General features: G+C 44.4%; 1 protein-coding gene across 1 annotated transcript in view; it reads left to right on the forward strand.

The window, feature by feature from the left end:
- Positions 1 to 8,863: 8,863 nt before the first annotated feature.
- galnt16 (UDP-N-acetyl-alpha-D-galactosamine:polypeptide N-acetylgalactosaminyltransferase 16) overlaps positions 8,864 to 16,666 on the forward strand; it is a 36,842-nt gene continuing 29,039 nt past the window's right edge. The window contains exons 1-4 of the mRNA XM_030044864.1: positions 8,864 to 9,285; positions 15,024 to 15,205; positions 16,270 to 16,368; positions 16,488 to 16,555. Of these exons, the coding sequence (XP_029900724.1) occupies positions 9,088 to 9,285; positions 15,024 to 15,205; positions 16,270 to 16,368; positions 16,488 to 16,555 (547 nt within the window). The 5' untranslated portion in view covers positions 8,864 to 9,087. The remainder of the gene's footprint in view (positions 9,286 to 15,023; positions 15,206 to 16,269; positions 16,369 to 16,487; positions 16,556 to 16,666) is intronic.

Below are 16,666 nucleotides of genomic sequence, written 5' to 3' on the forward strand. Positions count from 1 at the left end.
GTGCGCTGAATAATTTACTACACTCCAAATTATTGCAGCTCTCTGTTTCAGCGTGTTGCGCCGGGATGCTGTCATGTCTTGGAATGGCGAGGAGTGTGCAAATGGAAAAGATGTTCCAGCTGAAAGCCGCGGGGCCGGCAGGAGTTTGCCCAGCCTTGCAGGGCCCCACTTAGGTTTTATGTTCTGCAAAGCCACTGGACATGTCAAAGGCGGAAACGGTGATTAAAACAATCCTTGGTTTTTCTTGTTTGTCTAAATACACCCAGTAATTAAAGCACTGACCAGAAAGCCGTACGGTGTTCTTTAGCTTGTTCCCATAGGAGAACCCTTTTTGGTTGGAGGGTTTTGCAAGGAACCCTAGAACCCAACATAAAGGGTTAGGCCGATACCTACAACCATCTGGAACGGGTTCCACTCGCAGTCCCCTATGAGGGGTTACACGGAGAACCCTTTCACGATGTGATGGTTTCACCAGGAACCCTCCCTGGGGGTTCAATCTGGGACCTTTTCACTTTGTAAGAGTTCTTCCAAGAGCCGTCCCTGGAGGTTTTTACCAAGAAAGCTTTCACATCCCAAGGCTTTCATCTAGAACCGATGCAGGGGTGTTCTGAGAATGACTTTTTTTTTTTTTCCCAAAAGAGGTTCTTTCAATAAAAATGGTTCTTGATGCCACTCTAGGTCTTACCGAGAACCTTTGTGGAACCCTTTCTTCAGGAAGTCTTTCTTTCAGATGTTAATGTTTCTTTGCAGGACCTCACCCCATCACGAAGGCCCATTTTAGAAGCTTTATTTATGTGATGGTTTAGAAGAGGATATGATCGTGATGATGATGATGCCGATCATCATCCTTGTCATGTGGGCGTCAGTGATTCTCGAGCATGAAATTTCCATCTGTTTCCTTCCTGAATCCCTCGCACCCTGAAGCCTCGATATCCACTTTCTCAATTTGGGGGATTGCAGAAAAGCTTTTTGTCGAACGTATTATTGCTGAGTGTGGCTCACACAGTCACAGACTTAAATACACACACACACACACACACACACACACTGACAGCTGGGACCCTGGTAAGCCTTTGCAGCAGCAGCAGCAGGATAATGCTACCCATTTCTTGGAAGTAAATGGTCTGAAACACAGCAACTTCTGCAATGCGTTTCACTTGGAATTTATTTCTCTGTGTGTTTTTTTTTCTAAGCTCATTTCTTCTTTCTGTTTTAGTGTTTGTGAGGTGTGTGTGTGTGTGTGTGAGGGTTGGGGGGTACAGTACTGCAGACTTGCACCGCTGAGCTCAAAAGGCTGAGAGTAAGAAAGCATAACAGTGCCGCTGCCTCTTTTCTTTCCTCCTAATCCCCCGTGTGCCCTGTGACAACACGGCCCGGCGCGGCTCCCAGCAGCCCGCCGCTGGGCCTCCGGCGGGCCAGGCGACGTGCTCACCCTGTTCACCCTGTTCACCCCGCGGCTGCGTTTCCCTGAGTAATCTGTCAGGAATTAAAGCGGGGAGAACGCTCCGAGCCCCGGGTGTTAAACAAGAACATAAAGTGACCTTTTCCTCCGCGCTGACAGAGGCTTATCATTCCCCGTTAAGCCCACCTGAGTCACATCTGCAGATACTTTGTCATGGTGTGCGCCGCTCGACTCGGGTGGGGTAGCTGCTCCATCGGACGTGGCAGCGTATTTGAAAGCATCTGAATGAATTGCAAAGGATTTGAAGATCAGATTAGTGTGTTTTTCTGTGACTAAATCTGCAGCTCGTCTGTTATTATCAGCACAACAAAACATACTGCAAAGGATTCTTCCTCCCAAAACAAGGCATGCCTTACTTGAAAATGTGGCAGGTACTAATAAAACAAAAATTAGTACATTTATACTGTTGGTTGTTAACTTAAAGGGACAATGCACCCTAAAACACTTGGTAAATGGTAATGCATCTTAAGTTTCTTTATATCTTTTAATGTTTACTGGTGTGTTTTTCTTATTTCTATGGATGCCTATTGTCAAACATGACTATTATATGATGTCATGCGGAGATAAAGTGTGTTCAGTGCAGCTACACCGAGTTTAATGGCATCATTTTTGGTGTCAGTCCAGAAATTCACCGAGAATCCAATTTGTGCGCCGACTTCAGCCTCAATAGACCAGAATGCAATGCAGCTGCAGCTTGTATCGCCGTGGATCCGCTGGCTGTGTGGGAGATGCGACGCCTCCTCAGCTAATAATTTGAGCACTCAGGCACATCATTGTTCTCTTTTTTTTTTTTTTTTTTTCTTAAGTGGAAAAAATGACTACACCATGGCTATCACTATCGTGCTGTGCACCTACACATATACAGCACAGATGAGTCCTTTATGTGTGGGGGTGGCAAAAGTAATTGTGGGAAATGCAGGAATCACTAAAGGAGCTTGAGGGAAGGTTTGTATGCTAAAAAAAAAAAAGGTAAATTACAACACTTGATCATCACAGTGCCTCCTGGAATGCCCTGAACATCACATATGGATGATTTCTAAATGTGTAAGTCTTCCCAGCAGTGGATTTTTCCTGTAAGTCCTTGTTTGACACAGTGATGACTCAGGATCCTATTTTAGAGATTTTAAAAAATGCACCTCAGGCATTTCTTTTCTTTCTTTTTTTCTTTTTTCTCGGTCAGAATCGGTGTTTGCTGACTTGGACCCGAACTCGGCAAACAAACGTTTGATCATCAGGTCTGCTGGACCGCCGATCCCTCTCCTCCTCTGACCAGGACAGAAGCTCAGAGACATTCCTGCTTGCTGTCTGTCTGCCCTCTGACACTGTGTGTTTGCATAACACACACACACACACGCAACACACACAAGACTGAACTTGCTCATCGCAGAGCACGATGATCAGCACTTGCAGCCAAGGGGCGATTGGCTAAGTTTCCACTATTATCATTGTGAAATTCCATAGAGGCATTCATGACTGTGTGTGTCTGCCTCTGTGTATGTGTGTGTGTGTGTGTGTGTGTGTGTGTCTTTCTGCCTGTATGTACATGTATATTTGTGTGTGCATGTGTGTGTGGGGGGGGGGGGGGAAACATACATGCAAACCAAAACCTTAGTATATCTCCTCATTACTGTGTATGCACGGTTAAGTATGCATGTCCCTCTGTGTGTGTGTGTGTGTGTGTGAGCACGCACTCTGGGACCTCTGTATGTCTTTGTTCTCTCTCCGGATTCACCATTTTGGCATAGTTGTCTGAAATGCCAGCAGTGTTTCTCAGTGGAACTAAAAGGCTGCTGACGCTCGGTGGGAGTGGCTGCACGGAGCCCAAACACAAGTGGGAATGTGGGGCCTCTCCTGCCCCTGTTAATTTCATACACACTTGACTTTCAGACACATTTCATAGCACATATTCCTTATAAATCTGACCTTTTTTTTTTTTTTTTTTTTTTTATAATGCTAACATAACTTTGTTAGTCCCCATAATACCACTTTTACAGCGAACATGGAGGTTTTACAAAGTTTTTCTATTATTATTCTCTCGTTGTTTCTACCTGCACGAAACAAAACAAACCGTAATCGAAATCATGACCTAAAAAAACACAATACAAACCGAACTAATCAGCGCCATGACTTTCCAGCACTTGCCCAGCACTTCCATTTGCCCAGACACATCGTCTTAAACGTGTTATTAGTAGAGCTGGGAATCAGAATTCATTATGGCACCTTAAATGCATTGCCACTGCAGATTATTGGACAAAAGAAGTGTCACTCAGCACCGTGTCGGTTTGTATTTTTTCAATACATCACTATCAACAAATGCAGCTCGCCTGGCTGTCATGAAAATGGAATTGCAGGTGACAAAAAAAAAAAAAAAAAAAATTCCAAGAAGCAAGTTGTGTTTTTTGGGGGGAAGAGGTGGAGGGCAAGCACGGTGAGCGGGGTAAAATCGAGTAAAAACACTAAATTAAGGTCACATGCAGTGTCATTCTGTGGAAAACCCTGTAGTTGTCATTTTTTCCACCATATGATCTGTCATAGAGGTTAGTAGGACCCGAATGCAGGGGCAAACAGGCTTGAAGAAAACACAAAAAGTTTAAGAATAAACTCAAAATACTAGAAATATTGGAAAACACAAGCATGAACAGACCTCGCAGAACAAAGTCTACAAACACAAAGTCTACAAAGTCCAAAAATACAAGTTACATGTTACAAATACAAGACCAAATTCAACAAAAGTCCAAAATACAGAACCATGACATCATCTTGAATATTACCGTGAGATACTGTGATATGATTTTAAGTCTGTATCGCTCACCCCAGGTCAGAATCCAGTCGATAAGATGGCGATTTGTCGGTAATTTGTCATATCACACAGGTTAAAGTTATGGCGAGGGATGTGTCAGTGCACCTGCATGATTCACAAAGGCGGCCGTTTCCAGCCCTGCTGATCGGAGCTAAAGCCGATAATGACCCGCGACTGTTGCAGGGTTCAGGACACGGGAGTGAAATTCCAGTTAACCCGTTTACACAGAGCTCAAGTCCTGGATGACGGTGGGTTTTGAGGTCAAAGGTTTATAAGTAATTCTCTTCTCCTCTGACCCCTTTCAAAGAAACACAGAGGCCAGGACGACACAGGAGCTGGTGGCGTCTTGGAGGCCTCAGCTCGGCTCCTCTGGGTCACTGATTTTTTTTTTTTTAGACGTTTCATACCCGCTGGGCTGAGAGAGGCCAGAACCGCTCATGTGTAAACTTTGCTACGGGAAGTGTGCCGTTGCTCTGTAGGTCGCTCCTCAGTCGGGCAAATGTGAAGCCTTGTCCACCCTTTTCACCTTTGTTTTTGTTTTCATGCCTCGTCATGTCTTCTACTTTGAAAGGTGTGCCATTGTTCTAAAATTTAGACATGAAACACTTTATTCACACCACTCACTCACCTTTATTTTCTTATATTACACCTTGAAACCAGGGATATAACAGAAGGCAAGCCAACCTAAACTGTATCAACTTTCCCTTTCAATCGTATCTAAGTATCTAAGTATTTAAAATAAAGAACATCTTCAAAAAATCTTCCTGGTGATGATTGAATCTCTCTAAAACACCAAAGATCCATTCTGTAAAATTGATTTTTGTCGATCGAGTCACTTTTTTAAAAAATCTTTTCACATTACATTTGGTGCAGGAACGATGCTAGACACAATACAGCACTGTTTTCCAGGGAATAAAACCGCCATTGTCGCTATCACTGATTGGATCGTTGATTTTATTTACCGCTTCAGCCCTTTGCAACAGATCAAATTTGGAGCGCTGCTTCCCAGACACTACAGCCATTCACACGTACATCTGACTTTGGAAAGACTCCCATTTGTCTTTCTTTTCTTTCTTTCTTTCTTTTTTGCTCTTTTGGTTTACACCCGACATGGGAATGCGGCCCCTTGTCTTTCCATGAGCCTCAGGAGATTTCTCTCCCTGCTGGAAACTCCACATATATAGCCCTGGTTTCCTCTCTGTGCCCAGTAATCTGGACACAAATAAGCAAGTTAAGGGTTGGGTTGCCATGTCCAGACACTCCTTCCTGCCGCCAAAACCAACACCTCAGCGGGCTTCATTCCTTCGCCGAACGTTGAGAGACTCTCCCTCCCTCTCAGCTTTTGGGGCGTCAGCGTCTTTACCAAAGATAGCAGTGACAGCAGCGCCGCGAGGAGCCCGGTCCTGTCCGTGCGAATGAGGACAAATAAGTCCCTGCCCTTGAGCCAGATGTGGCTGTGACCCCTGTGACCCCCACCCTCCCCCCCTGTGGGCACGAGCTGAAAGTAGGACAGAATCCGTCTGCTGCGGGGGTCTCTTTGTGAGGAGACGGAAGAGAGGGAATCGACATTTTGCACGTCTAATGAGACAAACCGCGGCGCTTCAGAGAGACAGCAGGCACACGGCACTTCTGCCCGGGAGCTTGATAGCCCTTTGTGATTTTTCTAATGTGTAATTATTTGCGCTGATTAAATAAATTAGCCCGGGAGGAAATGAGGCTCTCCTGGAACACCAGCAGGTAGACTGAATAATCCTGCTAACATGGCATCATTTGCCACGTTGAAGAATGCCTTGCCTCTCTATTTTGGGACAAAGTGCACATTTTAATTGACTCCGACACTGTTGGTTCACTGTGGGATGATCCCCTCTCTACTGGCTGAGCATCTGTCCATGGCCACTTTGCATTTCACTTAGGGATGCATGATGTTGGGTTTTTGCTGATATCCGATATGCCGATATTTTCCTACTCTTTCGGCCGATTTTCGATCCCGATATATGCTTTTTTTTTTTTTTCCCCCACCAAACTGCAAAGAACATCGAGTCTCTCCTGCAGTGGAATTAACATTTTATTATGCCTGCTCTTATTGTGAAGGACATATAATGCAGTGCTTTTCAAAATGCACACGTTCACTGGGTAAAATAAGAAAATTACTTCAGCTTAGGTTATGTAAAACATGCCATATTCATTTTCACATCACATTTCTTTCAAACAAAACTCTGAGATTCATCCTACTGAAACAGGCTTAGATGATGATCCTGACAGCAGCCACACCTGGACAAATTTGAACAGTTTCACATATCAGCATGTCTTATTGGCAGAAATGTTCATTTCAGGCCGATACGATATTTAAATATAAAACCGATTTCGCCTGATACTGATGGCATGATGATGTTATCCTGCATCCTTAATTTAATTACAGTTGTTTGTCTTAATTTTGTTTCTGTTTTGTTAGTTTGCTTCCTATATTGGCTCTCTGATGCAGATGCTGCATACATACTCATAATAAAACTATATTTCAATTACTTTCTTCTCATCATAATAGCTTGGATTACTTATGTATTCATAGTGACTGCTCTTCTTGTATTATTGTTGACTTTTTTATTTTCCTTTCTATGTGATGTGTTTTTTTTTTTTATTATTCTTTTTATTACATGTTAGCCAATCTCAAGGGTCTTATCTTAAGAGATAAATGTGTGATTTTCATTGTTTTTTTTTTTTGTTTTGTTTTGTTTTTTTAAAGTCTTTGTAGGTGATGTGCCTTGGCATTTCGGGATCTGTTCTGTTGTTTGGTGGTGCATTTTTAATTATTCCCTCCAGTATCTGGACAAAAGTAGGTGACTTTGTGTGATGACTATATATTTCTAATGTAACTACTATAAAGTCTGAAGGCAGAAAATTATTTGGCAATCTCAAAAATGCAGCTGCAATAGAATACTGTATTCTCTTTCAGGGCGACTCCTTTTAATTTTTTTTTTTTTTTTCTGGAGAAATTCTCACTCCTCTATCAATACATTGCTCAATTATAACCCACAGCTGAACGCAACCGGTTCAAGCCCGTTCCCTGGGTATTGTTGAGAGGCATTCTGGGAAATGCAAACCACAGATTGAAGTAGAAGTTGACAGGATGGGTTGAGGGAAAGTGGGTACCAAAAAAAGGTGCAGCGCAATACTTCATCACACAATCAGCCCTGGAATGTCGGGACCATCCCAGACGGATGAGAATATCTGAGTTTGGATTTTTTTTTTCCCTGTAATTATTTACTGTTCTTGAGGCCTGTTGTGCTTATACTTATATTTTCACTCATATTTTCTCGCTGCCTCTGGATCAGGTTACCTAATGCTTGTGTTTTAGATGAGGAAAATCTGGCAATCTCCTTTTATTATGTTGTGGCGAGGCCAGCTGTGTTAAACTAAACAACGCTTATACAGTATGTTGCTGTTAGGTGGGGCTAGATGAGCTCATACTGGCTGTGTTTTTATGTTTCTGCTTGGAGAGGGGGAATAAGTCGAAAAATCTCAGCCCTCCTTGGCTCTGCTGTGGCTCTGGGGGTTTATTGCTCCACTGTGATTTCCCTGCTGGTCCGTGCGGCCATTTACAGGCCTTTATGGATTTGGAAGGGTCCTCTTAATCTAATGCATTCTGACTTATGTCTCTGATTTTTTTTTTTCTTGCTTGCTCAGGCTGCGCTGAATAAGTCATAGTTACAGGGGTCATCTGTAGCATGAACTGAGAAGAAACTGAATATTCATGCTGCTGGTGTTCAAAGAGTGCAAAAGGCTTTGTTTTCTCATAACCAATTCATCTGCATTGCTTCATTTGCTCCCCGTGAGCTGGAGGCCCCTGTTTGAAATGCATAGATTAAAATGCACAGCAAGCATAATGAGGAGGCTTCTTAAACAGATACAGTATGTAGCAACAAGAGTGCCCGTTTCGTTTCACTGTGTGCATGTGTGTGTATGTGGGGGGGTGCATAGTAACAGCATAGTAACAGCTTAAATGCAGGAGCAAATTTACATGAGAGATGTTGGTCATTGTGAGATACAGCAAGTCTGACATTAATAAAATAAAATAAAATAAAAAAAAAGAAACATGCTATAGACTACATGTGTATCCCACAATGCCCTGCATATCTTAATTGGCTGTGAAATGCTCTTAAATGCATGCATTATTAGATTTAAACAACTGGGGGAAGGGCTTCATTTTTAAAGGGGAAGGGGTTTTTGCCCTTGTGACTAAAGGGAAAAAAATGTGTTTCAGCAAAACTCAGCAAAGCCTATGATAATAAAGAGCAGTAGACAAATACAGGACTCTCTCTCTCTCTCTCTCTCTCTCTCTCTCTCTCTCTCTCTCTCTGTGTGTGTGTGTGTGTGTGTGTGTGTGTGTGTGTGTGTGTGTGTGTGTGAGGCAGAAATAAATACCAAATGGCACAATAATTCCTTCCCCTAATATTAAAAGGGGGAGGGGGCGGTTCGCGTCTGTCTCCCCCTGGATCTGCACCTATGTGTGGCAGCATTACAGGATCAGCTGCTGGATGCAGATTGGACATCCTCTCTCCATTGTAGCCAGTGGATGGAGGGGATATGACTCGGCGCTAGGACCGCGGCTCTGTCAGTGCGCAAATCCCAGCAGAGGCAGCAGCGCTCCGGCAGAAGCGCCTGTTAACCGGGAGACAGAGGCTTTGTGCGCTGCGGTTCAAGCCATCACCAGGGAGGGAGGACCTGCACCTTCCGCCGCTCATCTCCCCGCAGCTTTGTCTCCTCCCGGGCGGCGGACGGACCTGAGACCAGCCGGGCTCGTCTCCGGAGCCCTCCTTATGGGCTCACCATGCGCAGGATCCGGGCCAACGCCATCGCGATTCTGACCGTTGCGTGGATCTTGGGAACGTTTTATTACCTGTGGCAGGACAACAAGCCTCAGACGTCCCCGTCGTCGGCGTCGCAGCCCCGCGGCAGGAGCCATGGGCAGAAGGTGGCCCCCGGCCGGCTGGAGATCCACCGGGACGACAGGACCATCCCGCTGATAGTGAGTGTCAGGCTGGAGGAGAAAGAGCCAGGCTTCACATCAGAGGGGGAGCAGAGAGGCGCTGCGCACGGTGCTGTCGCTGGAAGGCGGCGAGCTGCAGGAGAGTGTGTGTTGCATGTTGATGTGCGCGCGCGTGCTTTTGTGTGTCTGCGTGTACGTGTGTGTTTGTGTTAAACCTGCGATGAGGATGAGGAGGGTGATGGTGTTGATGATGCACAACTCGGTAATGTCACAGATGTCTGGTCGCTGCTGCGGCCGTTTCCTCAGCCCATATATATTTTTGACGTAACATCGGCTTGAACACGGATCATAAAGTCATGCCCGTGCAGCCACACCATTATTTACCGCCTATGTAATCTGCAGCCTGCTCCCTTGGTTGCAATGTTGTTGTTTCCATGTCATTAAATGCCACACCAGACCCTCAAAGGACCTCAAGCGCCCGTAAGAGGCTTTCCATAAGTCCCGTGCGTCGTGCGCAAACGCGTTCCCGTGTAAACCACATTATTCCGCGACCGAGACGCGTTAAATGTTTTCTGGATTGCACATGGAAAGAGATATAAAAAAAAAGATCGACTCAAGGTGTAACATTCGGGCAGGCCAGGAAGAGGCTTGCTCCATCTATCACAGCTTGACTTGTGTGTGTAGCCTGTTGTTAAAAGCCGATAATAACACGGTCTGGTCCGCGTTCGCCCGCGTCGTTACTTGCGCCAGGGTGGAGTTGTAAAAATAACCTCTGCTAAACAGGTGTGATGGTGTTCAGACTTGGTTTGCAGTAAACGCTCATATTGCGAAAAAAGGCGAAGGCTACCCATTGTGTGAACATTATACTGAGAGCTGGGCGCATGCCAGACTGAGCTTATGAGATCTTCCAGCTATTTGGCTGCAGGCGTTTTATTTTGCATTGAGACTAAGGGCATGCAAGGCCTTTGACTTGGGGTTTTAGTCCTTTAAATAGGGATGAATGGAACATAAAGCCACTTAAACTCAGCTATTCACGTTTTCTTTGCAAAGTAGAGCTCAGTGTATATATATTTTTTGCCTGTTTGAAGTCTTAATGACACAGATTCACACAGCTGTACTATCAAACTGCTTAAAGTCACATCAAAATGAGGTACTTTAAGGAAATAGCATCCTAATTCAACGCTTTAGTGCAAATGTAATTGATTTTTGTCCATTAAAGTGTTTGCTTGTCCTGTGATGATCAGGGCACATCTCTGCCACTACATCACTGCCTAGAACTGAGCGCAGAGGCAAATCAATTAATAACGCTTATTCTGGTATTTCTAGGAGATGGGGCACGGTGCTGGTACGCTCTCACAGAGTTTGTAAGACCACATTTTCTCAGCTGTGTCAAAATGTTTCACTTGAGTGGAAACACTAAACACTGCTCACCCAGTTTAGTAATCTGAGGGCAAATGCCAAACGCCGAAGCTCCTGTGGCATTTATATAGGCCCACTAAAGCAGTTTTCTGGTTTAAAAAGAAGCCTTGTTTGCATCATTGTGTATTGTGCAGCCAGCCCAGCTATAATGGGGACATTAGGGGAAATGCAAGCAAACAAATGTGGAATCAATTTGAAAGATTTCAGAGAGAGGAAAAGGGAGATGAGTTGTTTGTTCAGGAGAGTTTACACGAAAATGTGACAACCTCCTGGCAACGCACAAAGAAAATGATTACTGCGTTTACTGTGGATTTCTCAGCAGGTTGTCGGTTGAAAAAAATAGCCTTTTGATTCGAGCGTTTCCAAGTCAGCTTTTGCTTTTGTGATCTTTGATTTGCACAACGGGGTCATTCACCTTTGTCACCAAACTTAGATTTCCTCTGTGCAGTTCACGCTGGTAATCTGACCTGGAGCAGAAAGGCTTGCCAGCACTGCACTAAGTCCAATAGGGCACAGTTAAACAAAAAGTGATTGGTACACACAAAAGCCTAAAAGTAGGGCTTTCATGAAGGGACTCTTTCTTTCTTTCTTTCTTTCTTTCTTTCTTTATGTTCAAAGCACACTCATCAACCACATTTGATTCTCTAATGACATCATGTGTAAGGCTGTTTGCACCGGCTGCACTATTTTTATTTATTTTTTTTTAATTATTATTTTCCCCTTCCACATTTCCTCTGTTGAGTCAACTAATTTCACCAAACTACTTTTAAGCCTCTTCCTGTGCTCAGAGCATGTGGGACCCTTTTTGTCAGGTTAATTCTATTTTAACATTCAACAGGCTGTGACCTGCACATCTGCTGCTGTATAGCTCCAGCGTTAGTGTGGGACATGTTGTGAACATCTGCCCAGGGATCGAGATCCAGCTAATCAGCTGCCATTATCCTTAGCTCTCACTTGATGTCACAGCTCCCATCTTGCATGCATTGCACAGGCATATGTGTGGGTGACATTTCCAAGGAAAGAGGCAACCGCAAGGTCACATTGCAAGCAGTTTCCTATATTTTTATCTGTTATTTTAGCTAATACCAGGTAGTTTCCTGTGCACGTCCTTGGAGCAGGCTTTAGATCAATAGTTGCGCTCCATGACTGACCTACCAACCATTTTTTAATTGAACATGAACATGTGAACATTGCGCAAGGGAATAATGTGCCATGTTTGATGTTATTGGTTGTACAGGCTCATATTACCAGAAATCAGCAACATTTTTCAGTAATGGCCAAAAAACTACAAGGCACAAACCGCTGCCGGGGCCAAACAACGCTCCAACTTTCTGTTACGCCCAAACACGTCCTTGCTATCACTTCAGTTTTGGGTTAAATTGATTTCATGTACAACTTTAGACTCAGGATTTGGAATCAAGCCTCAATGTCAATTAGTTTCATAATCCGGGCTAAAAAAATTGCTAATCAAACAATGACTGAAATCCCGAATCTGGATCATCGCCAAAGCCTAATCAATAGTCCTTTGGCCCCATGCCAGTCCGTCCACCTCATTTCAAGGAAAGGCAAAGTTCCTAAATTTTTTTTTGAGAGATCTCGCTGGTAGGAAAACAAAATAACAAGCAGAAACATGGCCTCCTCGGGGATTTAAAAATAAACAACAGCAGCTCATAATGACACACTGCACTGTAAGTCATCCAGTGTTTTACTGTAACAATATTTTCTATCGCAGTCGGGATGGTTTACATGCCTCGACACCAGAGATTGATGAAAATATTTCATTTCAGTCAAGAATCATTTGATATTAGGAGTGTATTTCAATACTCTAGATGTCTGAAAGTGATATTTATCCAAAACTAAAACAACTCCTGTAGCATTACATATTGTATAGCTCATACACTAAAGACAGCAGCTAGATAGATTTATAGATATATTTCCTGCAGGCCTCTTCCTTACAGCTGTCATTAACTATAGTCAGCCCATGTGGTGCAGCCGTGCTATTTAGTAGGGATGGCACGTAGGATTGGAAATCACTTCTACCGAGAGTTTTTATATGAATTATGTAAAATGTGCCTCCTATGATTTGTATATATTTTGCATTGCCATACATAATACCTCAAGATTTAATTGTACAAATGTTGCTGCTTTCATGGTATCAAAGCATTAGAGAGCTTACATACATTTTTGTGATGTCTCACTCCTATATGCGTGTTATAATGCAATGAAAGCAAACTTATATAGTGAGAAACAGCTTGAAAGGCAGAAATACAGGCTACTATTCTTCCACCTGCTGAATTTTGCAAGTGGTCATTCTACAAGCTGTGTTTTCCGGGTAACTAACCCTCCTTCAGAGATCCCATGCTTTTCTAAAATACTGTTGGTGGGTTAATTTTTTTTTTTTTTTTTTTTTGGTGTAAGTACCCACTGTGACTTGAGGACAAAACAGTGGTTTCCTGCCTGGATGCCTTGTGACAGGGGTCATAAGCTGGATCTTAAAGTCACAACGTCAGTAGTCAGCAGTCCGTGCTCCGGGCCCCGGGCAGATCTTGTGCCACACTGCGAGAGCCGCTGCAGCTCTTGATCTGCGGCCAATCAGGCAGATTTGACTCGTATTTGATTTGTAGAGTCTTTAAACTCAGCATGAAAGACCCAGCAGACATCTGTTCATCTTCCAGACAAGGTTCATATTTAATTCAGCGGACTGAGTACTGAAGTGCCTTCTTCGGTTACTCCGGTTACGTTTCATTTTTTTCGTTATCCTCCCCGGAGAGCTATTTTTGTTGCTTTTCATTTGTTATGTTTATTCATGATGATTCTCATGGATTACCAAGGTATGTTTTACCATAATCCCCCCCACCCCCACCCCCTCCGCCCATCCTCGCTCTCAGCCTCCTTATGTTTTTAATTCCTTTTACAAACAAGTTGGCACCGCAGAAGTAGCTGTGCTTGAAAGCGCAGCTGTTGCTAAAGTGGTGGTAAATATGTTGAATTATCTTTGTTAAATTGCATCAGGGATGTGTTTGTGTGGATTTACGCCCCCAAGGAAAGTTTGGGGTGCATGACGCCTCTGCTGCGGAGAGGCGGAAAGTGAAGTCACAGCCCTTGAACCTGGACAGGAGCTTCCTGTAAAGCCTCTGCTAGACGGATCATTAATAACCCAGCGCAGAGCCGTTGTTTCACTTTGATGCGGGCTAGTCTCATTTCTTCATATGTATTCATCAGCTGTATTAACCTCCCACTCACCCGTCCTACACCGCCGCCAAGTGTTACAGCTCCTTGTGGGAAAATCCATTAATTACTGAGGATTTATAGACTGTGCATGCTGATTTGATGAGGGCCCATCCCATTTTGCCCTGTTAGTACTGACATGGTGACCTGAATAAGAAATATGCATTTGCATTTTAATCATTTGGCTGATACTTTTATGCAGGCAGAGACTTACAATAAGTGCAATGGCAGAACAAGCTTAAATTCCTAGATTACCAGTGTTGCGAGCAGCCAGTAGCGTGGACGACTGGAATGGAAAGCCACAGCACCGAGACAAGTGATGTAAAAAATATTCATGTGCAAGATTCATGAATAAGAAATACATTAGGGCCAAGACCGAAAATCTGAGGCTTTCAGGCGTTTCACACAGTAATATGACCTGAATGATAAACAATATAAGCCTTAGGTATATCACACACGTACCGCAGCAGCTCGGACTTCATATTTCAGCGTTTTTTTCTGCTTTCATGAAAATCGAATCTGTGAGCTGGTCCTCTATAAGTGAGGCAAGGCTCATGACCCTTAAGACCCGTGAAATCCATTCAGATCCCATGCTGGAATTTCAAAAATGCATGACCGTCCTCCTGAAAACACGGCTGTGTTTCTGAACAGCAGATTCAGTCTGAAACGGAGGATGAAAAGCAACATACCAGAAAAAAAAATCCTTATATGAGGATGCTGTGCATGGCGTCCAGTCGTTTCACACAGCAACACTGTAATAGATGTGGCAGAGGAGCGATTTGTTGACAGGAGTGATAGCAGTGAAGGAGCTGCTTGTTGACACGTTGCAAACAACTCATGTCTCCCTGCCGTGCCCTCTAAACTCTGTGTGTGTGTGTGTGTGTGTGTGTGTGTGTGTGTATGACTGTCTATGTGTGTGTGTTTGTGATACAGAGAGAGAGAGAGCAGCTGCCATTTGGCAAAGCCCGCAAAATTCCTCATCTTGATTATTTATGTTACTTGGAATTGAGTTGCATGGAATTATTAAAACTTATTCTTTCCAAGTTATTGAATTTTTTTTCTGGCCGATGCGAACAATATTATACAATATGACAAGTCCCCGAGCGTGATGTGTGACGGCCTCGTTGCAGGTGACCCAGCCGCCCCGGACGGAGCAGCAGGGCCAGCTGCTGGGCACCTTCGATGAGAGGGCCTACCTGGCCGGGAAGCAGCTGAAGCCGGGGGACGACCCGTACAGAGAGCACGCCTTCAACCTGCAGGAGAGCGACCGGCTGGGCAGCGAGCGAGCCATCAGAGACACCCGACACTACAGGTGAGCGCAGCAAACACCTCAAGCCAAGTGCTGCTGCCCATTTTGATCTGCACGAGTACATCAAGGCCTAATCTCGCTTAAGCTGCAAATGCACAAGGAGTTGTGTAGAGTAAATGCTGCTAGGATTGTTGCACACATGTAAAGGCTGAGTTACATTTGATGATTTTAATGGCTTTGGCTCGGTGATTCCCAGCGAGTTGATTCCTATCCCAGCCAGAGTTTCCCTAAATGGTTCTGGCAGGGCTTGTGTCGTGTGAAATGGTTCAAAACTCACCAAGCAGTCTTGGTGAATCCGCAAACCAATCCATCCCCAGCCCTCAATTGCCATTGCCCACTTCCCAAACTAAATGAATTGCCGTATACAACTCTAGAATCACAGAGATTAATTTTAGGCGCCAACACGACCCAAACCCAAACAAAACGGCCAAAATTGGATCCAGCGTTTGGATGTGGCAATGAGACGACAGTCATCAGTTTGAGGCGACTGGGAGAAAAACAGCGGGTTGAGGTAAAAGCTCACAGATACAGCTTGGCAAAACCACGCCAACTTTGAATGAAAGCAGCAACAGATCAAATGAATAAAACCATTTCGAGCTTCGCCGTCCACATTAGGATTCAGCGCTGATACCTTGAGCTGCTCTTGACAAAATGACAAATAGTTTTGACTGACAAAATGAGGAGTTGCGTGCGATCCCTCGTCCTTCATCTCTGTCCTGTCGCCCGGTGTGAACAGCCACTTGACAAAATGTTAATAGTCCAGTCATTTAGTATAAGCTGCCAGTGTCAAACAACATTTGGAGGCTGCCCAAGGCGTCAAGCAACAGGTAAGAAAATGAGACACAGGGTCAAAAATCTCTTCAAATGTTGCTTGGCAACAGGAAGTATTTATGTCGCTACAGCAACAATAGTGAGGCAGCTCCTCAGGGTGCTGCTGCTAATCAGAGATGCCAGAGAAGTGGCCTGTCATATTCCTGCACTGCTTGCCACAAGTGATGATGATGATTTTTCTTGAGATAGAAAGAAGAAAAACCTACTAACACCCAGGGCTCTGTTGTGTTCTATAGGTGTGCATCTTTGAATTATGACACAGACCTTCCCGCCACGAGCATCATCATCACTTTCCACAACGAGGCTCGCTCTACTCTCCTGCGCACCATCAAAAGGTACGGAGGCTGCACACCGACAGCCCAGCCAAGATGTGGGGCGCAGTCTTTCTTTTGCTCTCGCTCTGTGATCTCCCCTCTCATCTCCCTCTCTTTCTCTGTCGCCTCCCCTCCCTCAGCGTCCTGATGCGGAGTCCACCGTCTCTGATTCAAGAAATCATCCTGATAGACGACTTCAGCTCTGACCGTGAGTTTCTGCACTTTCCTATCGCTCCGAAACGCTCGGCTCCTTTCATGCCGGCGCCTGCATTCAGCTGACGAATGTGAATGTCAGAGGAATATTCCAGGAAAGGAGAAG

Source organism: Myripristis murdjan, chromosome 22 (assembly GCF_902150065.1).
Source record: "Myripristis murdjan chromosome 22, fMyrMur1.1, whole genome shotgun sequence".
In the NCBI taxonomy this organism is placed as follows: domain Eukaryota; kingdom Metazoa; phylum Chordata; class Actinopteri; order Holocentriformes; family Holocentridae; genus Myripristis; species Myripristis murdjan.